General features: G+C 37.4%; 1 protein-coding gene across 1 annotated transcript; it reads left to right on the forward strand.

The window, feature by feature from the left end:
* Window positions 1-152: 152 nt before the first annotated feature.
* SLC2A8 (solute carrier family 2 member 8) lies at window positions 153-13673 on the forward strand. Its single transcript, XM_074293142.1, has 10 exons — window positions 153-371; window positions 485-647; window positions 1391-1597; window positions 5645-5744; window positions 6723-6928; window positions 8986-9129; window positions 9346-9454; window positions 10900-11073; window positions 11276-11421; window positions 12906-13673. Exons 1-10 carry the CDS (start codon window positions 307-309, stop codon window positions 13041-13043), a joined length of 1452 nt encoding a protein of 483 aa, XP_074149243.1. The 5' UTR covers window positions 153-306; the 3' UTR covers window positions 13044-13673.
* The last annotated feature ends 10164 nt before the right edge of the window (window positions 13674-23837 follow it).

The raw sequence follows: 23837 nt of genomic DNA on the forward strand, positions 1-23837 counted from the left end.
CGCCCGCTCAGAACAGATCAGGTGGGCTCTAGTGCCGCCCACCGAGGTGACCACGCCCTTTCCCCGCCCTAAACTTAAGAGGCGGGATGTGGCTCCGCCTCTTTTGCCACGACCCCGCCCCACGCCCGCTAGGGCCTGACGGGGACACGCGCTCCTCCCCCTCGCCACCCAGCTGGAGAGGTTCCGCCCCCACGCCGGGGCGCGGGGCTCCCTGGCGGGGGTCGGCCCGAGTAGTGGCTGGAGCAGCCGCTGCGGCCTCAGCTCCCTGCCATTGTGGCTGCGGGAGGTACCAGCTGCACCGACGCCATGGATGCCGAGGCCACTCAGCCGCTGCTGGGCCCAAGGACCAAAGCAGAGCAGCCGGGCCCGAGGTGAGCGGAGCGGGGACACTCCCAGAAGCCGGGCGGGAGGTGAGGGGGGTGCTAAGCCGGGCAGTGGCGGCCGCAGCGAGCCCCGACCATCTCACCTGCTGCTGTCTCCGCAGCGTCCGCCGGCCTCGGGGTCTCTTCCTGGCAGCTTTCGCCGCCACCTTGGGCCCTCTCAGCTTTGGCTTCGTTCTGGGCTACAGCTCGCCGGCCATCCCGAGCCTGCGGCGGGCCGGACTTGCGACCCTTCGCCTGGACGATGACGAGGCCTCCTGGTTCGGGGTGAGACCACTCTCCTCAGACCTACTCTCGAGCAGCTCCCACCAGCAAATACGACACCCCCGCTCCAGTCCATTGCTCTTTTTTGCCCCTGGCCCCCTTCCCAGCTTCTCCCCAGGGCCACCACCCTTACTTTTTATCTTGCCTTCCCAGGACCACTCCCTTCTCCAGGTTCCTCCCTCCAAATCTCCCCTTAACGTCCTACCTCACCCTGGCCCTGAAGCACACTCTCCCGCCCTAAGCATCCCCCCATTGTGGCCACCCCCACGTTCCCTCTCCTCCCAACCCCCGATGCCTGAGCAGAGAGAGGCCCCATTGCCCAAATACGTACCTGGCGGGTCAGAAAGCTTAGACCATAAGTTCCGATCTTATCTCTACGGGGCATCTTCCTCCGCACCTAAAACAGGAGCCTGCCCAGGGTTGTTGACAGAAACAGGTTTTCCATTTTTTTTAACATGTGAATCAGCTCTGGTAACAGAGGCTGAAATTATCTGAAGTCAAATGGAATAAGAAAGGTAAACCTGCATTGAAGACTTACTGTGCCTTCTAAAGTGGAATAGTTACTTTTGACTTACTACTAGGAGCCATTATCCCAGCCACTTGTGGGCTTTGTAAGAAGACCCTTGTGCTTCTTCCTTTCGTTTTCCCCACCCAGACATCATTCTTCCTATTCCTCATTCTTTGGACGTGGAATGACGATTTAAATGGTTTAAACTTCTATGCTGCTTTTGTCCTCTTCTGAGTAGTCCCTGGTAACTCTTGGGGCTGCTGCAGGAGGTATACTAGGTGGCTGGTTGCTAGACAAGGCTGGAAGGAAACTCTCCCTGATGCTCAGCACAGTGCCCTTTGTTGGTGGCTTCACCCTGATCATTGGGTCCCAGAACGTATGGATGCTGTATGGAGGTCGAATTCTGACTGGCCTCGCAAGCGGGATTGCTTCTCTTGTTGTCCCTGTAAGTCACATGTCAATTTGAATATCTAAAATGGTTCCCTGAGAAAAAAAGAAAAGAAAACCTTTTCCCCTTGGAGGTGAAGTTGTGGAGAATTTCTGCTTCCTGGGACAGTTTGACTGTTTCAAAGGCCAAACTAGTTAAATAGATAGTAACAAGAAATTGCTTTCTGGAAAACAGATTAATCACAGGAATAAAGATTTCAAAACACTCATGCCCTTGAAAAGTCTGGCAAATGAAATGGATAATATATGGAAAAGGATTGTGGCCCAGTTTAGTCTGGTTCTCAGAGTCAGGTGACCTAGACTTGGAAAGAAGCACACTGTCATTTCAGATACTTTACTATCTGTTCATATGTATCACGTGAAAGGTCGTTATGATTGTTTGCAAGATTTTCTAGTTCTCTAGCAGAACCACCTGTCCTCAGTCTCATTCTGGTCAAATTTAAAGAGTCTTATGCTGAACTAAACTTGCAAAAGTTTCCAAGAATAAAATATAGGTCATCATTTTAAGGTTGAAAAGAGGAATTTTGAGATCATGTAGCCAAAGGGTGAACAAAGTATGATGACCAGGCCCTGGTTGTTTGTTTTTATTCCTACCTGGTTTTGTGAAGGCACAAATTAAGAATGACTGTTTAAATGGTTTTTTTTAAAGTGTTACTGTTTTTAAAAAGGTAAAAAGTATTCCTAACTCCCTGGCTGAACACCAGCTGGATCCTGGCTACTTCTGACCCAAGTTTGTGAACCCCTTCTCTAGTTCAGTTCCCTTTATTTTACAAGTGAGGAAAACTAGGGCTGGGAGGCATATCCACCTGCCTGGACTTGTACTAGTCTTCTGACTCGAAATCTTGGTACCACAACCAGCTACTTCTTCCCCCAAACTTGATTTTAATGAAAATGAATACTGAGTATATTCATTCTCAGACTTTCTTGTCCACTGATATCTCCTTAAGGATTACAGGATGGGATTTGTTGGTTTGTTTTAGCCTGAGACTGTGATTTCTTAATCTTTAGGGATAAAGAGTTCCCCCACCTGTACAGATCAGATTAGCAAATAACTGTTCTGCATAGTTGCCTGGAGGTACCAGAAAGGTTAAATGATAGATAGCCTAACAAACCAGATTTAACACATACTTCTAGACTTGAAATTAGGGGGGAGGAATTGGAGTTTGAAATCTGCCTCAATATCTTCATCTGTAAAATGAAGATAATAATACCTACTACACAGAGTTGTTGTGAAGGTAAAATGAGACGTTTGTAAAGTACTTTGCAAATGTTAAAGCATGATATGTTAGATATTATTTACTAGTACTTTCTTTTCCTTGTCTTCTGGGAAAATCATTTTGAAAAAGGCAGAGTTTACACAAATTAAATCACAATCTGAATTCAACTTGATTTTTTTTTCCCCAGGGTAACAAGTGCCTTCTAGTTTAGTTGGCAATCTTCAAAAATTTGAAGGGTTGTCAGATGAAAGAAAAATTAGTCAATTTCTCCTAGATCTCAGAGAGCAAAACTAGAAAGAACAGATCAGTTTTAGAAAGGAGACTTTCATCTTATTGTTAGAAAAAAGTTCCTGATTAGTTATCTAAAAGTGAAATAAATTTCACCTATAAATGAAATTGCAAGGTAGGCAACTAGATAATGTAATGAAGAGAGTATGTGTCTTACAATCACGAAAATCTGGATTTGAATTCAGCCTGGGATATTTACTAGCTGTATGATTGTGGGCAAGTCAATTAACTTCTGCCTGCCTTCGTTTCTTTGTAAAATGAGGGTGTAGCACTTACCTTATAGAGTTACTGTAAGAATCAAATGAGTTGACATAAATATAAAGCATTTTATAAACCTTATATATGCACACTAAGTTGTTGTTTTTATTATTGTTATCATTATTTGTGAATTCTGCTCAATGGAAATCTTCAAGAAAAGGCTGTATGACCATTTACTAGTGATGTCATAGAGAGGAATTCTTGAGTTCTTGGTCATTTTAGGTTGAATAGATCAGTCAATCAACACTTATTTATTGAATACTTATATATGCCAGGCACTATGCCAAGTGATGGGAATATAAAGAAAGGCTGAACAAAATCTCTGCTTCCAGGAGCTCACATTTTAATGGGAAAGGCAATATACAAATGATTTTGTGGTTCCTGAATTCATTCCTTCTAACTAGTTCTTTTGTGATTCTGGCATAATTTTCATGTATTTTCTGTGGTTGAGATGGGAGCTTCATATATACCAGTTACAGAGTATGCTTTTAAAGAATGGGATATTATCTTTTTTATTTTATTTTATTTTTTACTGAGCCAATTAGGTTTAAGTGACTTGCTCAGGGTCACACAGCTAGGAAGTGTTAAGTGTTTGAGATCACATTTGAACTCGGGTCTTCCTGACTTCAGGTCTGGGGCTGTATCCACTGCGCTACCTAGCTGCCCTGATGTTATCTTTTTTTAGATAAATTTTATAATTACCCCCCAAAAAAACCCAAACCTGTTAACTTGGTTATGTTATTACAAATGTAAACTGAATTAGCAAATTGGTGCATATAAGCAATACAACTACTATTTAAAAGTTTTTTGTTTTTATTTTTTTAAAGAACTTGGGTCAAAATTCATTTAAAACAAAAAGCTGAATATGCTGGTAAATACTTAAAACAGCAGGCTTCCACCAGAAGGGGGGAAAAATCAAAACACTAAACTTTTAAATTTAATCTGAATTATTACACTTCTCCATCATTTAAGTCTAGATAATCAACAAAACAATAAGTCAAGCTCTGATTTCTGAAGTGAAAAAACTGAGATTGAAAATTTAATGATCAGCTTTCATCAATTTGAGCTGACTCCAGGACACTCCTGCTTATCCCCACAAGGCTTCAGAAAAGAAAGTATCCTGTTATTGTTTCTCAGGAACTACTCCAGAAGAGTCATAGATTTGGGGGCCTAGAGGGGAAGAGTAGTTATTGGTTTGGTTTCCTCATTTTCTCATGGATCCTATCCTTGGTTGATGCTTAATAAATTGAGATTTATTTTCTTACTATCCTTCCTCTTAAGAAAAGTTTATGTGTAAATTTGTTTTAAAAACAAGCTAGCAACAATAATCTTTTTATTAGAAGTTATTATTCTAATATTATTCCTTTTTAAAAGACTTAACTTTTAGAAATCTGTGTGATTCAGTGTAATGTTCTGGCCCATAACAATTCAGTTCAGAGGACTCATGATAAAACATGCTACCAATGTCCAGAAAGAGACCTGAGAATTCAATGCCAAATGGCGCCTATTTGTTTTGGACAAAGTCAAAGTAAAAAGTAGTTTTTCTTGACTGTGGGTGTTTGTAACAAGATTTTGTTTTGCTTATTTTCTCTTTGAGATGAGGAGAAAGAATAAATTAAATTTCAAAAATAAAATGTTTTAAAAATACAACTGATATAATTACTGGGCATGACAGTATCAGTATATGATGCTGATAATCCCTGCTACTAGAGAGGCTGAAGCTGTTGGATATCTTGACTTTGGAAGTTCTAGCATTAGGTTAAAAGATAATGTTAGAGATGTACCCCCAAAAATTTTTTTAATTCAATGAATCATTTTTCAAATAGGAAAAAAAAATAGGCTAGGAATTTTAGAAAGAAATACAGACAAGTGATTGTATTAATATATTAAATTTAATATTTAGTTTTTCAAAGAAATAATCTATATATAATATATAGTAGAGATTCATGGTTTTCTATCTAGTCTTTCTATTTATATATAAAGATATGTTGGTTAGGGGCAGCTAGGTGGCTCAGTGGATAGAGTACCAGCCTTGAAGTCAGGAGGACCTGAGTTCATATCTGGTCTCGGACATTTAACACTTCTTAGCTGGGTGACCCTGGGCAAGTCACTTAATCTCATTTGCCTCAACAAAAAACAAACAAAAACACATGAGTTAATGCTTGTCAAGTTGAATAAGAATGAACAAAAATTTAAAGGAACCTATGAATGCAAATTAAATTTAAATTTCCACCTACTTTATATTAGTATTATTCACTTTTAATGCTTTCTGGGATATATAGGTGTATATAGCTGAAATATCTTACCCAGAAATCCGAGGACTGCTTGGCTCTTGTGTGCAGCTGATGGTTGTCATTGGGATCCTTGGAGCATATGTTGCAGGTATAGTTTTCTGGACTTTAGCCATGACAAAGCCTTAAATTTGAGTTGGGTATTCTTTTCAAAATGCTGTTACTATATCATTTAGCAACAACTTCCATATCTATAGAGCACTAAGCTTTATACTGTGCTTCATTCCACTGAGAATTAAGTGACATTTTAAGACCACAGGATGTCAAGCTGGGAATACCTTGATCATCATTTATTCCATTTCTCTCAGAGACTCATAGTGTTAAAAGGACTTGCTCAGGATCCTAAAAATACAGTAAATGTCAGAGCCCAAACTAAAGTTGGGAATTCTGATGTTGAGTTTCTGGATTCTTTCTATTATATACACAGTAGCTCTCAGCTACTAAGAAAGTTGGTTATTGCATAGCTTGCCCATGAATGGCAGAGTTGGATTCATGTTGAGAGTTCCTGTCTTCCATTCCAGCACTCTTTCAGCACTATTACATTGATCCTCAGAACAATCTAGTGAAGTTGGAAGGGCAGGTATTCCCCATTTTACAAATGAAGAAACTTAAGTTTCAAACCCTGGACTAAAATTTCATGATTTCCCAAGTTCTGTCTTTTTCTACTATGCAATCTTGCCTGTGCTGTGCTGAGGGATGGTTAGGTTTTGTGGACTGAAGGTAGTAGGTGATTGCTGTGGGCTTACTAAGGAAGAAAACTAAATATCCCATTTCTCTTTTATGTGAGAGTTAAAAGAATAAACTAGAAAAGTCAGGTCAGGATTGTATGAAATCCTTTTTAGGGGTGAAGAAGAAGGGCAGTTTGGAGGCAAACAGAATTAAGTGACTTGTCCAGGGTCACATATTTAATTGTTTAAGACTAGATTGGATCTCAGGTCCCCTTGACTCTGTGGCCAGTAGTGTGTCCACCTAGCTGCTCCATGGATTATATGAGATTCATGGAATTGTCCTCAGAAGCCTTCTTTATGCCTTTTCTTATCCTGTTCTCCCTCCTCCACTCTCTCCATAGGGCTAGGCCTAGACTGGTGCTGGCTTGCTGTGCTAGGCTGTGTCCCACCTTTCTTCATGCTGCTGCTCATGTGTTTCATGCCTGAAACTCCAAGGTTTCTGCTGATTAAGCATAAGCAGCAAGAAGCAGTGGCTGCAATGAGATTTCTGTGGGGGATAGACAAGGAACAGGAAGTAGAAGAGAAGGAATATGGTCATGAGGATCAGGTAAGGAGGTGGACATTTATACTTTGTTTCTGGTTAGCAGTAAAGAGTTTTATCCTAACAGCTTCTCTTTCCATAACACATTAAGGTTGACAAAACACTTTTCTATACAACTTTACCCTATAAGGTAAGTAGTGCAAGTATCAATTATCATTATCCCCATTTGATAAAGAAAGTGAGTATTTTATAGCTGGGATGCAAACTGAGAACTTCTCTGTAAAAGTCCAGTATTCTTCACTGTGCTGTCACACCATGCAGACTTTTACAAACTGGGTCGGAAGTGGAAGAGACCTTAGATATTATCCAGTCCATCCCTATTTTACACATGAAGAAATTGACATCCATAGAGGTCCAGAGACTTGGCCAGTGTCATAGAGGGGTGTGACTGGGTTCAAATCCTGGAGTTACTCCTTGTCAACAACAATAAGGAATAACTCTGGGATTTGAACCTAGTCACACCCACCCCCCAATGACACAGTGTATTTGCTACCAGCATGTATAGGTATGTGTAAATAATGCCACTGAAATGACCTTTGTTCATGATAAATCCTCTCCCTGCCCATTACCTGCTAGAGGTTTCAGGTACTCTTAACAGTTGGTCTGCAGGGATGATTAATGAGGCCTCCTCACCCTATACTTTCTAACCAAAACTAGCAGGGTAGCAGAGCTTTGGGGACCAAAGAATGATTGATTAAGCTATCTCTGTGATTATAATGCTGAGTGAATGCTTCATTAATATTTATCCATTTGGTTTAAACATCACTAACTAAAAAGCCTGGTACATGAACTCAGAAGGAGTCAGATCATGGAAGCTGCTGAAAACAGGAAATCTTCATCTGTCAGAGGCCAGACACATGGCAGAAAAAACAATTTTCATAAAGCGTTTGTACAGACTTACCCTTTACTAATCATGCCTTTTATGGGTATAAAAATTGCTGATTTTCTCCAAAACACTTTCACAAACACTTTTTCCATTAGGAACTAAAGGAACTTTAAGAGAGGAAGGGAAGATGATTACCATTACATTGCATTTGAGTTGGAAGGGCCTCAAAGACTGTTCGAGCCCATCCATTCTTGAACAAAGACTCTTCAGCAACTGGTCTGTCACTCAGCCTTGTCTTATAGCCCTTCAGTGAAAGGGGAATTCATACTAATTACCTCATAAAACAGCCACTTCAGTTTTGGGACAGCTCTAATTGTAAAAAAGCTTTCTGTCTAGCTGAAATTTTCATTCTCATAACTTTCTCATGTTGCTCTCTAGGGTGAATAGGTCTCATTCCTCTTCCATTTGGCAGCCCTTCTAACACCTGTAGAAATCTTCTTTTCTCCAGGTTAAACATCCCCAATTCCTTCAACATATAGATACTCATGGCATGGTCGTCAGCCCATAAGTGTCTTTCTTGCAACAGAACACAATATTCCAGATGGGATCTGAGCAGAGTGAGTGAGGAAATAGCAACAAAAATATTAGACTACTGCATCAAGAACTTCAACTCAAAGGTTACTGCACATCTGGTGCTTTTCTACTATATGTGCTTCATCGACTTGGTTTTAGCCACATTCCAATATCTAATGCTTTCTCCTTTTGTGACTCCTCTACCCCCTAGGGAAAAAAAAAGTGACAGACCATATAATTTACTGGAAAAACTACTTTGCCTCCTTCCATGGGAATCTTTAGAGTCAGCTTGGATTGTGGTTCCACCAGCTTCCAAATATGACTGACAACTCTTTTCATTCTTTTTATCCTCAGTTTCTTTATCCTTTTTTCTTGAGAGTACTGAAATAGATGGTCTTCCAACAGTGGTGTCAAACTTAGAAACGGGGCCGTTAATTCCTAGAAAAGGATCACTGCAAGCTGCAAATTGACTTAGTTTCAAAATGTAATTCTAACTATATCTTTTTTATTTATATGTATTTTATTGTTTTTCCCAGTTACATCAGGTACACTCAGGAGTGTTGTAAACTGCATCTTTGACACCTCTGGCCTTCAAGAGCCCTTCCAAGTCTAAAATGCCTTTTTTGAACGTCAAATTAATTGAAAATGCCTATTTCTGAAACAGGGATTTCATCTGGCAAGGTTGAAGAATCCAGCGATTTACAAGCCATTTCTCATTGGTGTGTTGCTGATGGCTTTCCAGCAATTCTCAGGGATCAATGCAATGATGTTTTATGCAGAGACAATTTTTGAACAAGCCAACTTTAAGGTACAAGTTGACACTTTCAAAGTGGCCTTATGTTTCTATGAGCTTGGTTGATTTATTATAATGTTTTTCTAAAATATCCTTGTTGGTCAGTGGAAGTGGTACTTGTGCCAGGTTTCTGAATACTATAAAATATTACATCTTTGTTATGGAACTCTCTCTCCAAATTTGTTCTTTCTTGGAGATATTAATGCTCTGGATCCTCTGTCTTCTGCCCAGGACAGTAGCCTTGCCTCAGTCATTGTGGGGGTCTTGCAGGTGGTCTTTACTGCCATAGCTGCCCTTATCATGGATAAAGCTGGCCGGAAACTACTCCTGTCTATATCAGGTGAGATGAACACAATCCCAGGCCTTACCAGCATTTGTAAGGAAATTAAATAGTTTGCACTATAGTTCTCAGGATACTTGATATCTTGGTCTCTGGACAAGTGTCTGCATGTTTGACTCATAGTCAAAATGAACTAACTGCCCAGTCTTGTAGACTCAGGACTTCCAGCACCTTTCTCATTTATGCCTAGGGTCTCTGTCACCAGAGAGAAAAGACTTTACTATGGCCACCTTAGGGATAAAGAAAGTGGGACAACCTGAGTTTCAATGACTCTAAACCAAGTATTCTTTGGGCTTGTTTGGCTCCCCAGAATAGTACAATAATAGTCAATAATCAATAAACATTTATTAAAAAATTTAAAAAGCAAGTTCACAGATTCCAGGTTAAGAACAACTACTTTAAGATTTTCCAAACTGATTAAGGTGTAAGAGATCCCAAAAGCTCTGAACTGATCCTGATTAATGGGCTGGTTACAGGGCAACTAGAAAATTCAGTAGAGCAAACCCTGAGCCTGTAGTTAGAAAGATTTGAGTTTGACCTCAGACACTTAATAGCTGTGTGAGTCTGAGCAAGTCACTTTACCTTTGTCTATCTCGATTTCCTCAACTTTAAAATGGGGATATCTTCCAGGATGGTTGTGTGGATCAAATGAGATAATATTTGTACAGCACAAAACACAGTGCCGGGAACAAAGGAGATACAATATAAATACTTGTTTCCTTCCTAATTAGTAGGTCCTAGCATCTCATAGCGTCAAAGGAAATAATACTAGTTCGCATTTTTATAGTGATTTAAGATTTCAGAGCATTTTCCTTACAGTAATCTATGAAGTAAGTACTACAAGTATTAACCTTCTTTTTTTAAATGAGCAGACTGAAACTTGGATATCATATCCATCCCTGTTTCTTCCTCTCTGGGGGAAAAAAAAAAAGCATTTAACAGCTGTTCTTGCACTGCATCCCACCCCAACAAATCTGAAGATGCTTGTTTGATTAGCTTAAAATGTTTTGTCACTACACAGGGATTTTTTTCTTGAAGCTATCTGCCCCAGAATAGAGACCATGTCTTTAATACAAGGGTTGGTAATACAAGGTGAATCCCACCTGTACCTTGTGAACCAGAACATTGAAAAATTCTCATGATCCCCTTTCCTATACCAACCCTAATCAGTGAGTGATAGAGAGAGCTCAGTCAGATGATCATCTAGTCAACAGCTGCTTTTCAGAATTTTATCTGAATTTTAGTCTTTACTCTTCTTGAAGCAATTGATATACTTGAAGCTTAATATACATACATACATAAAACCACAAAAAAAAAACAACAAAGTATTTTTTAAAAGTCTCTGCTGAAATCTTACTCTGTCAGGCTTTATTTTTTTGTTTTTTTCAAAGAGTCTCTGACCTAGGCCCAGGCTTCTGCTATTGTTTGTTCTCTTCTTCCTGTAGGTACTATCATGGCCCTGAGCTGCATGATGTTTGGTGTTTACTTTAAAATTTCTCCTCCAAGTCCTAACAACTCTTCAAATCCTGACCTGCTCACATACTTGAATCCAGAGTCTGTACAAGCCAGCTCTGGACTGCCATGGCTAGCAGTATTTAGCATGGGATTCTTCCTTATAGGTGAGTTGTCACAGTTGGTTTTCTCTAAGGATCTGACAGGGTAGCTTTTCAGGCTCCAAATTCCATCCTGACGTCCATACTCCCCACCCATACTCCAGTGCCATCTAAATATTCTTCATGACCTGCTATGAAAAAAAATTCATCTGCCCCAGCCAACTTTATGCTACGGTTTTGGTAATTTTCTGTTTGTTTGCCATTTCAGGTTTTTCTCTAGGTTGGGGTCCCATCCCCTGGCTGCTGATGTCAGAAATATTTCCCCTCCAAGTTAAGGGGCTGGCCAGTGGCGTTTGTGTGCTTTCCAGCTGGATCATGGCCTTTCTGGTGACAAAAGAATTCAATAGTCTCATGGTAGGAGCTTCCTGTGACTCAGAAGTGGACTTTTACCTCTTCTTGTATTTGGGGGGAAAAATTTTTTTTAAAGTATCCATGTTCTATAGTAGATTATTGTGGTTTCAAAGGGCAGCAAAACATAATGTCATGTGTATGTGACACAGAACCCAACCATAATCACAAGACAATAGAAAGATAGTCTCAAGGAACAAGAAAGTCAAAAGTGGGAGGAGGGGTGAGCAAGGGGAAAATGCTTGTTCCGCACCTTAGCTTTGTAATCTTTTGCAACTCTCCTCATTTATATCAGTAGCAGTGCACTCTGGTCCCTTATCTAAGTTTGGTATTTGGAATTTAGGCATTTTTATGTAATATTATAAATAATAATAGTTAGACTCCCTAGGCCACTTACCAAAACCTGGTCACCTTTAATGTAACAGAAGTATTCCTAAGTGCATTCTTGTACATTCTGGGTAGGTAACATCAATAGCTGTTTATAGTGAAGAGAAGCAGTTTGTAAGCCTTGAAGTGCTAGATAAATGTGAGCTATTATCTTTTTTTTTTTTTTTTTTTTTTAATCATGATTGAGTTCACTACTGCATTAGATAACTGGGCCCTTATCACTGAATTGTAACCATCTGATTAATCCCTTAATTCCCCATCACATTCCATATTACCTTATTTTCCAGTATTTCTGGGGTTTTTGGAGGGGAGGGCATCTAGTGTTCTGCTTTTGTTTTGTTTTTCTTCTATTTTTAGTGTTCCTTTACACTAGCCCACTCTCAGAAGAATTTCTTTATTAAAAAAACATGTTATCCAAAAGGATCTCCTTAAACATTATTCTTCCACACCTTTAAATCTCTGACTTACTCATTTCCTTCTTTCACAGGGTTAAGTGACTTTCTATCTATGACTTCAATGCCATCCTTTCCTATCTTCTGCCAGCTTCATTCCCTCATTCCCATGTACTTTCAGTTTCTTCCTCTTCTGGATTTGGCCTCTAGCTACTATTGCTTGTTCTTAAAAAACAAAAACAAAAAAAACCCTCAAATCTTTGCTACCTATTCAAATTCTCTTCTTTCCTTCCTTTGACTGCAAAAATCCTAGAAGGTAAAAAGTCATCAACTGTGAAGCTGCTTTCCAGGGTTTGTGTGTCTTTTGATCATTTCCCTTTTATAAAATCACTTTCCTAACCAGTAAAGGGTAACTGCATCTCTCTAACTCCCTTCTGCCTTCTATTACTTAGTTAGAATTCTTTAGACTCACTTTGAATCAGTAGGTATTACCTTCCTGGTCTGTGCAGACATATCTCTCAGAAAGAACAGTCACAGCCTGCAGGGAAGAATTTTCTTACTAAGGATGGTACCATCTTAATAGATTTCTAGCTAATTTTAGCCAGGGAAAGATATTGAACCTTCCCTACCTCCTCCTGCTTAAGAGTTTAATTTTTTGGACCTAGTTTTTGTGTTTTCTTTTAAAACTACAAGTTTTCCTTTTGTTTGCAGGATATTCTGACTCCATATGGAACTTTCTGGCTTTTCTCTGCCTTCTGTGTCCTCAATGTCGTTTTCACATTACTCTGTGTTCCTGAAACAAAAGGAAAGACTTTGGAGCAAATTGAAGCTCATTTTCAAGGAAGGTGATGACAACCTTCTGATTTTGTGTCCTTGCCAAGCAAGGGAAGACTGATCCTAATGAAAGAATGGTGATTTGAAAATAGAGTTCTTCTGTATCTCCCAAGAAGTATAATCTCTCTCCAGAACTTTCAAGCCTTAGGTGGAACTGAAAGAACCAATACAAAATACATGTAAAAACAAGTTTTTAATTGCTGCTAAATCTAGTCAGGTATATACATATATATATATATATATTTTTTTTTTTTTTTTTTTTTTTTTTTTTTTTTTTTTCAAATCATCTCCACAGTGCCCCGCGTGCCCTCATTCTTGAGCAGGTTTTAGCCCAGTTATATGGGATGGGTCCATTCCCATTTAATTCCAGGTTAAATTGGCATGAGGTAGATTAAAAAAAACACACACAAAAAAAAACAAAACCTAGAGGAATCTTGAAACTTCAGCACTGGTCTCTTTCATCCATGTATTTTTCCTTTGAAAAAAGAAAGGGATGGAACTCAATTATTACATCCATCTCCCTTTTTCAGACTAGCAAAGATATTTAGAAATTGATTCCTGTCCAAATGATTTTTATTTTTGACAATAATCTAATGAAGGACTATTGTTTGTTTTCCTCAAATAAAAATTTTATTCTAAAAATCAGGTGGCAGCATTGTATTTCATATTGACTTCATGGGATATGGTAAAAAATGAGAGAGTTGTAGGTAAGATATCTTCCCAAAATACCAGGTAGGTCTACTGTGTCCTGAGGCAGCCCTTTGGATAATATATACCTATTGTTAATGATATCTCTAAAATTGGTCCATTGATTCTAATTCTGCCTTCTGGAGCCAAGCAAAATCAGTCGGGAAGAAACATTAGAAGAGCAGGAAATAGAGGAAGAGGAGAAGACACATGCAAGGGCATGGCCCAACAATGGAAATAGAGACTCTAATCCTAAAAAAATAAGGGGAAATATCCTCAGAATCCAAGGTGGTTCAAAGTTATGGTGGAGCGAAGGCGATGATGACAAAGAAATAGAGAAACAGGGATAAGAAATTATAGAGAAAAACAGTATTGGAGCAACATATGGAAAAAGAATTTTAAAATTCTTATCTTCTTGTTCTGCATTTATCCCTTTTCCCATCATGAACAATATTAGTTTATTATAGCACCTGATTTCCTGGTTTCATTCATACAGTTTGTATTTGGTCCTATGTATAATTTTTTCTTTAAAAAAGATCTAAAAATACAAGTAAGGGAATGTTTCAATCTTTCTACAAGATGATATATGATGGAACAATAGGCTTTGAAAATTGGGTGACTTCAATATCTACTTAACCAAAATTTTTCCTTTTTTTGGAAATAAAGGGGTTGTTGAAAGGAACACATAAAAAGATTCAGGAAAATGGCATAAGGTGACTACAACAATAAATTGGAAACATCAGAATAAGATATGTAGATGTCACTTAGAAGTACTTGGGCACAGACCTGAGCTAGAAAAGCTATTTTTGAAAAAATTAGTTTTTGATATATTTCCAAATAGAAACTGACTACTTAGTGCGATCGGGCTCACTTCTGGACTTCTCAGAGATAAAAATAATTGAACACATAGGTCACAGAGACATGCAATTTCTGTTATATTTGTACTCAAAGTTCAATTAGTAGAGTCAACAGTGATGATAGCCAGTGAAAGAACCAGTTACCAGTCTTCCCAAGGTTTACATTTTTTCATTCTTAGACAAGTTAGTTCCTTGGGAAAGTTAGGCTACCCTGATTCAACTCCTTTTAAAAGGGGGAAAAAAAATGTATTTTATCTGGAAAGTCTTATGTGATATGTTTCACCAGATTATTACTGAATGTTTCGGTCATCTAAAAGGGACACCCTCTGACGAAATTTTATTATGATGCTTTCCTAAATCCCTCTGAAATTAAAGTCATATTTTTCTCACCCTACATCCAGTAGGAACTATATTAATTTTTAATGATGTTTGTCCTTGTAAAAGATTCATAAATTCCCTTCAGGTGGCAGAAATTCTGACTACTACAGCAACAGCCAATACTGAGAAGATAAATTCAAGGCATGAGTTCGTTAAAAAAATGATACTTTGAAAAACTTAAAACTATTTACGTCAATTCAGCTCTAGGGCTGTTGTTTAGTCATTTCAGTCATGTCCAACTTTCTGTGACCCCATTTGAAGTTTTATTGGCAGAAATATTGAAACGGTTTGCCATTTCCTTCTCCAGCTCATTTTACAGATGAGGAATCTAAGATAAGCAGGGTTAAATGACTTTCCAGGGTCATATAGTGTCAGAGGCCAGGTTTGAATTTAGGAAAAGAAGTCTTCCTGCACTCTAAATACTGTGCCATCTTGCACAGCAAGAGTGAATAACAACAGGCCTGTGAAATTATTTGGTCTGGCTCTGCCAAGGCAACCAAAGGCAATGATGAACAAAGGTACAACAACCTTCTATTACTTGAGTTTTTAAGTTGTTAATTTTGTACAGCCCATGAATGTTATAAATATCCAAATGGCCCTTGGAAGAAAAAAGGTTATCTACCCCTGCTCTACAGTCATGAAGGCATTAAATGATGACTTGGACTTACCGTTCAAAAGAGAATCTAAATGTGCAATGTTGGAGGGGATGTGGGAAAACAGGGACACTGATACATTGTTGGTGGAATTGTGAATATATCCAGCCATTCTGGAGAATGATTTGGAACTATGTTCAAAAAGTTGTCAAACTGTACATACCCTTTGACCCAGCAGTGTTACTATTGGGCTTATATCCCAGAGATCTTAAAGGAGGGAAAGGGATCTGTATGTCCAGGAATGTTTGTGGCAGCCTTCTTTGTAGTGGCCAGAAACTGGAAACTAAGTGGATATCCATCAATTGGAGAATCGCTGAATAAATTGTGGTATATGAATATTATGGAATATTATTGTTCTGTAAAAAATGACCAACAGGATGATTTCAGAAAGGCCTGGAGAGACTTACATGAACTGATGCTGAGTGAAATGAGCAGGACCAGGAGATCATTGTATACTTCAACAACAATACTATATGATGATTAATTCTGATGGATGTGGCCATTTTCAACAATGAGATGAACCAAATCAGCTCCAATACAACAGTAATGAACTGAACCAGCTACACCCAGTGAAAGAACTCTGGGAGATGACTATGAACCAGTACATAGATACATTCCCAATCTCTCTATTTTTGTCCGCCTGCATTTTGGATTTCCTTCACAGACTAATTGTACACTATTTCCAAGTCTGATTGTTTTTGTACAGCAAAACAACTGTTTGGACATGTATACATATATTGTATTTAATTTATACTTTAACATATTTAACATGTATTGGTCAACCTGCCATGGGGGGGGGGGGGAAGGAGGAGAAAAATTAGGTTTGGCAATTGTCAATGTTGTAAAATTACCCATGCATATATCTGTTAAATAAAAACTTTGAGAGAGAGAGAGAGAGAATCTACTGACCCAAAATGGCAGCAGATGTCATTAAAAAGAGACAAGGCCAATGGAGGTTTTTCCCCCTGGGAGAGGCCCGGCTTATGGGCAACGCCAGGATCTGAGAGTTAGAGACCATAACTTCCAAAAGCCTTAGCAGTTGTTAGGCCCACATTCTTAGATGCCCCTATTCCAAATTTGGAATGTGAATATCTAGAGTCAAGCTAGTCCCAGGCTAGACTCCATTTCCCAGGATCCCTTTCTGTTACTCCTCAGGGAAGGAATAACAGAAGAACATCAAATGCAACTCTCCAAGTGTCTTGGTGAGTAGAGTGCTCAGCACAACCCTACTTGACTTTAGAGATGAATGAAAACACCATCAGCATCATTACCACCACCACCATCATCACCACCATCACCACCACCATCTGCCCCTACTCAGGGATTCCAGAAATCTCAAGGACCTCCCAAAGTATCCTATGTATTTGAGAATGAGGTTTCTGGTTACCATGCCAATTGTCACCACTTCCACCATCTCCTCCCTGGGTTTCAGGAGAGGACAAACAATCTTTTCTTCTTTAGTCCTGCCCTTTCAGACTGATGTGGGCAGGGTTGAGGAGGTCTCTGTTTTCTGCAAGTGCTTGCCTTTTTCTGTCTTTGTACAGTATCTTTAGCTGTGTCTCTTGCCGGGAATGCATTCCCTATTAAACCTTTGCATCTTAGAATTGCAAGCTTCCTTTAAAGCTCATCTCCAATGGCATTGCCAGCAAGAGATCTTGCCTAATACTTCCTAAAAATTCCTTTGTTATCTACTTTATAATTAAATGTGTACATGTTTCCAGCTTCCCTCCCTGCCCCAATTACCATAGAAATTAGTAATCCCTTTAAGGGCAAAGATTCTTGTTTTTCTTTATTGCTGTTATCTCTGGTGATTTAACAGTATTTAACATAAAGCAAGATTTATAAATAGTTGCTGAATGAATAGTGCTCCTACTCCTCTAATGTTTGTGATGGTGAGTTGGTGTTTATTACATGTATACATTTACCTTGAGAGGTGTTTTGTATGTATGTCTATATGTGTATATATATATGGGAAGTGGGGACATATACATATATGTATGGATGTCTACATCCATGAGCTAATGTTTCTTTGTGATTGGGAATCTTGGTGTATTGTGAGCTAGTATAGATTGAATGGGACAAAAGAGTAATATTCTTTCCAATTCAGTCCACTAAGAAAATTATTTTAATCATCTACTATGTGCAGAACTCTATAGTAGGCAGGTTAAATAAGACATGGTGCCTGCCTTCATAGACTAATGGAGGACAAGATACATATGCAAAAGAAATTAATAATACCTAACTATATGAGAACAGTATCAGAAAAGAACAGACAAAAGGTTCTTTGACTTCCATTGAGGAAAAACTGGTTATTACTGCTTACACATCACCTTTTTAATTGGCCCAACAATTTGCTTCACAAAGGATAGAGCACCAGACTTGGAATTAGGAAAACTTATCTTCTTGAGTTCAAATTCAGCTTTACTTTCTAGCTGTGTGATCTTGAGCAAGTCACTTAACTCTGTCTCAGGGTCCTCATCTGCAAGTTGAACTAAAGGAAATGGCAAACTACGTCAGTATCTTTGCCAAGAAACCTCAAATGGAATCACAAATAATTGGACATGACTGAATCAACTAAATAATAGGCTGCTGGGATTGCTGCCATGTACTAGAGTAAAAGCAGCATAGTTTCCAAAGCACAGAGATATGTGGTATCTGAGGCACCCCTAAGCTATCTCTATGCTATGTGCCTCTGATATCTTTTTAGTCCAAACATATCTTGATCATATCTGAGGAACCCTAAGGACAGGTTTGAGGGTTTTTCTTGTTAACTAATTCTGACCAGTCTTTAGTGATAATAGCCTTCTATGGATTTCCAGACCTTGGGCTTTCAAGAGTAGTTTTTCTCCTGAATATGCTCAAATCTAAGCCCCAGACAAAAGGATATTAGATAGAAGTTGCCCCTGGAATCACAGGTATAAAAAAGTAAATGAGAATCAATCCAAGAATTTTGATTTCATAAATTGAAAAGCTCTTTCATTAACAAAATGAATGTACTTAGAAAAGGAAGGGAAGCAATCCCATGGAGAATTTTTTTCTTTATGCAAAGTTTCTAGGTTAAAGGATTGGTATCCAAGATATCTATAGATAGCTTAAATATATAAATACAAAAGCCATTCTGCAATATTGTTCTTCCTTCATTTCTTTGAAGAGGATTAATGACATTACAGGTTGATATCATAACTCACAAATGAATTAGATTTAAGTGACAGCTACACAAAGTCACCAGCCTTACTCTTTCTTCCAGTCACCAAAGCTCAGTGACAAGACAAAAGTCAAGATAATTGGTAATGATTACCAGGATATGACGTATGATTTTTTTTTTTTAATGTTTGACCAAGCTCTAAGCACTCTACAACACCTGCTAGCCACCTTCATGGCAATTGGAACAAATTGTTGTCATCTATCCATTCTGGCAGGCAGGAAGAGGGCGTGGCAGAATAGGTGTTCATGTGCTTGGGGTAGACATTCCCCTAACTCACCTACAGGTGTGAGATCTATTGGTTACACTCTAATTGGTTTAGCCTGTTTGAGATACTACTTGGGTGTGGCTGCTGCATGTGCTATAGTTTCTTGGAACCACAGGTAAGAGTTGGGTAAGAGTTTACCTCTTCACCAGAGATGAAGAATGCTCAGTTCTGAAATAAATTTAGCAAGCCCATCCATCAGAAATGTGCAAATTATTAATAGCTATATAAAAGAATCCTCCAAATCAGTAATGTATGTGGTCTATGGATCCTAAGGGATTCTTAAGGTTTTTTTCAGAGGATCTGTGAAGTAAAAAAAAATTCCATATTCTAAAACATTTCAGTATTATGTATTATTTGACTTTTAAAATACTCTTCTTCCCTTTTTCAACCACATATCTGTATGAAGACAGATTGTCTTCATGTTTTTCAACCAAATAACAGATTGAATGTAAAAGTAGATATAAGAAAACAGCTAATTTCTATTAAACCAGTCATTTGCAAAAATAAATTTTCAATACATTTTTAAGAAATCATTACTGTTTTGGAAAAGTTATTTTTCATTAAAATATGTTATTTATGTTAATATGTAATAGATTTATTAATTATTTTAAAAGAAGTTATAGGCATTTAAAAATGTATTAGTTTTATTTTATATTATGATAGATATAAGTATATATAAGCCATATAAACAAAAGCTCTTCAGGTTCCTCAATAATTTTTAAGAATGCTGAGAACAAAAAGTTTGAGAGAGTTGTTCCAAATCATTAATAATAAGAGAGAAGTATATCAGAACAACCCTGAGGTTTCACCTCACTCCCAGCAAAATTGCAAAGAGGAAATGACTAAACAAATTTGCTGCATGAATGTAATGGGATATTGTGCTTTAAGAAGCAATAGTGGGCCATCTCCAGTCATCCTGAACTATATCTGGTCACTGGACCCAGATAGCTCTGCAGAAGAAAGTGATTTTTCACAGCCCTCCCTCACTTAAATCGAATTCCCTTGCATGTGTGATATCATCCCTAATGGCATGGTCTTTTTCAAGAACAAAGAACAAACTACAACAAGAAACAACAAATATGATGAATTACTCTGAAACATGGAAAGATTTACAGAAAATGATGGAGAAAACAATACACACAATGCCTAAAATGTAAATGGAAAGAATATCAAAAATTTGAAAGTAAATATTATAAAAGTATAATGAATATGCATGACTGTAAGACATGAGAAAATGCTTCTCCCTACCCTATTGCAGAATTAGATGCTTATAAGTGCCCAATATAGTATGTATTGTCACATTTTTTCCCCTATGTTTTGCTGATTTTTTTTTCTCTTTTTTCTTAGAATGAGGAGAAGGAAAAGCATACAAGGAGAAAATTAGGTGACAACACATCACTATTTTTTTTGAGTCAATCCAGGAGAGCAGTTTGGAACTATGCCCTAAGAGTTATCAAACTATGCATACCCTTTGATCCATCAGAGTTTCCACTAGGCTTATATCCTAAAGAGATCTTAAAGGAGGTTAAGGAGCAAAAATGTTTGTGGCAGCCCTTTTTATAATGGCAAGAAACTGGGAACTGAGTGGATGCCCATCAGTTGGAGAATATATACTGAATAAATTATGGTATAAGTTATGGTATATGAATGTTAATAGAATATTATTGTTTTGTAAGAAACGATCAATAGCATTTCAGAGAGGACTGGAGAAAGTTACATGAATTGATGCTAATTGAAACAAACAGAACCAGGAGATCCTTATATTTGGCAACAAGATTATATAATGATCAATTCTGATGGACGTGGCTTTCTTAAAATATGAGATGATTCAAACCATTCCAATGATCTTGTGATGAAGAGAACCATCTACATTCAGAGAGGACTTTCGGAACTGAGTGTGATTCATAACATAGCATTTTCAATTTTTTTGTGTTGTTTGCTTGCATTTTATTCTCTTCCTCATTTTTTTCCCCTGCTTGATTTTTCTTGTGCAGCAAGGTAATTGTATAAATATGTATGTTTATATTGGATTTAAAATATATTTGTACCATGTTTTTAAAAAAAGAGTCAATCTAAGGAGGAGAGGGATATCTAATCCTCAACTTGATTTTTAGTGTCTTAGCACTGAGACTAGAGAATCACAGAGAAGAACAGACTTAGAACTACTTATGATCACCCAACCAGTAGAGGTTCAGACTTAGAGGAAGTAACCATTGCAGCCAAGAAAGCAGACCTGAACCAAGTGTTTCTTAATTAACAGTCTCTTTACAATGGCTGTTTTCTAGCTATACTTCTTGAAAAATTGTACTTGTGAGGATGATTTTTTTTTGGTAAATTTTTAATTTTAAACTTAAATAACAAAATGGGAAAAGAAAAAAATTGCCACATATACAAAAGACCATAACAAAGGATTCAATATAAAATAACAAATGCCCATTTCAATAAAACTTATTTAATAAATACTATACATTATTTTCAAAGCTGCCTAGCTTTGTTTCCATGTTTGTTTTCTTTTGTTCTCTGCAAAGCATTTTTTACTTTATTTTTTACCCTTCTCTCCCCATCACTCTAAAGGCTACAATTAAGTGTGGATATATATATTACATATATATGCAGAAATATCTATAAAGATACACATATATGCACATATACACTTGTATACATATATGTAAGACTATACTATGCTTATTTCCCTCTATTATTTGTTTCTCTCAAAGTAGGTAGATCTTCCTTCATAAGTCCAAATCTTTCCAATGCAATCAAATCCTATCTGAGAGATAGTCTATGAAAGTTTCCTCCCCAATTTTCTGTATTGCTTCTATTCTTGGCTATATAGATCTTACTTACATGAAAAAAAAATTTAATTTAAAATAATTAAAATTGCCTTTTTTACACTTCATTTTTTAAAAGAATCACCACATCATACAGCCTATGTTTTTCTTTCAAACTATGCAAATAAAGGATACTACTAATATTTTTACATATTTGAAGTTTAACAATTTGACCTTACTGAGTCCCTTATAATGGGTCTTTAATGTTTATCTTATATTTCTCCTAGATGTTATATGTTGAATATCCCTTAAGTTCTCAGGGTCATAAAATCTTGAAAGTCTTTGAGTTCCTTAAATATCTTTCTTTTTTTTTTTCCATTCAGGCTTAACTTTGCTGGATAAGTTAACTTTGGGGATAAATCCAGATCTTTTGTTCTATAGAATATAATATTCCTAGACCTTATATTCCTTCAACATAAGAGCTGCTAGATCCTGTATAATTTTTATTATAGTTCCATGTACCTTGTTACTTCCAATATTTTCTCCTTAACCTGGAAGCTTTGAAACTTGGCTATGGTATTCCTCCTGCAATCTCTTTTAGGTGGTATTTTTTTAGTGCATTTTTTTCTATTTTTACTTTGTCTTTTTGTTATAGAACTTCAGGGAAATTTTCCTTAATAATTTCTTTTAATATTACATCAATATATAATTAGTGTAATTTTCAGATAGTTCAACTATTCTTATATTATTTCTCCTTGATCTGTTCTACAGATAAGTTGTTTTTCTTATGGGTTTTTTTCACTTTCTCTTCTATTTTTTCTTTTCTTTTGCTTTTGTTTTATGATTTATTGATATCATGGCATTAGCTTTCCCTTTCCCAATTCTAATTTTCAAGGGATTATTTTAATTTTTAAGTTTTTGATTCTCTATTTCCAATTGGTTGATTTTCTTTTCATAATTTTCTTGATTTTCTTGGATTACTCTGATTTTTCCTCAGTCTCTCTTGTGGGGTTGATTTTTGAATCCTGGGATAGAACTATATTTTATAGAACTAATGAATAATTAGAAAAGACCTTCTAATCAAACCGGTATCTGAACTAAGAAGCCCTTCCTCTACAACATCTCTAGCAAGTGGTCAATCAGTCTTTGTTGGCCCAATAAGGAAAAATCTACAACCTATTGAGGCAGCTTGTCACATTTTGGGATAAGTCCAGTTTTTAGGAAGGTTTTCCTTGCATGAAGCCTAAATATGTGATTTCTACTCATTTCCCCTTTTTCTGCATCCTAGAATTAAGCAAAACAAATCTACTCTGTCTTACATAAGGTAGCTCTTTGAAAAATATAAAATTCTTTCTCTATCCACAAGATTTTGAAGTTTCTAAGATCATAAATCAATGGATCTAATAATTGGGCTCACAGAAGCCCCATGAGTTGGGTAGGACAAGTAATATGCCCATTTTACAGATGCACACATGCCAAGAAAAAGCATATGATTATTTGGTGACTGAGTTTGAAACTATTTCCCATCCTGCCTATCCTATTTTTTTCCTATTAAGTATTGCTGCCTTTTAAATAATTTTTAAAAATTGAAGTTCTGTGCAGGCTTACTAAATTTTTCTTGAATTAAATTCCCAGACCATATCTCTTCTCTGGAACATACCATGATCACAAAAACTGAATTAGGACTTCAGTGTCTGTGGATGTCCTGCTCATTCTAAAAAGACTGGTGTTATTTCTGTGTTGCCTCTGACATCTCATACTGGGAAGTTTGTGACTAACACTCAGTTTGTCTGAACAGATTCTTATCTTTAGCTCTTCAAGGGAAGATTGACATCTTCTATGGCTCTTTTCTCTTCCCCAGAGAGGTCAACTGGTCATTTATTAAGAAGGAGAAATAAGTGCTATACTCATACCCTTGAGGTTTAAAAAAAAAAAATTAAGGGGGCAGCTAGGTGACACAGTGAATAGAGCACCAGCCTTGAATTCAGGAGGA

The sequence above is a fragment of the Sminthopsis crassicaudata genome, chromosome 2 (genome assembly GCF_048593235.1).
Source record: "Sminthopsis crassicaudata isolate SCR6 chromosome 2, ASM4859323v1, whole genome shotgun sequence".
Lineage (NCBI taxonomy): Eukaryota > Metazoa > Chordata > Mammalia > Dasyuromorphia > Dasyuridae > Sminthopsis > Sminthopsis crassicaudata.

Coding starts and splice junctions, on each gene's coding strand:
- SLC2A8 (XM_074293142.1), top strand. CDS start 307: ATGGATGCCGAGGCCACTCAGCCGCTGCTGGGCCCAAGGACCAAAGCA. Junction 5,745..6,722: donor CCTTGGAGCATATGTTGCAG/GTATAGTTTTCT, acceptor CTCTCTCCATAG/GGCTAGGCCTAGACTGGTGC. Junction 11,422..12,905: donor AAGAATTCAATAGTCTCATG/GTAGGAGCTTCC, acceptor TTTTGTTTGCAG/GATATTCTGACTCCATATGG.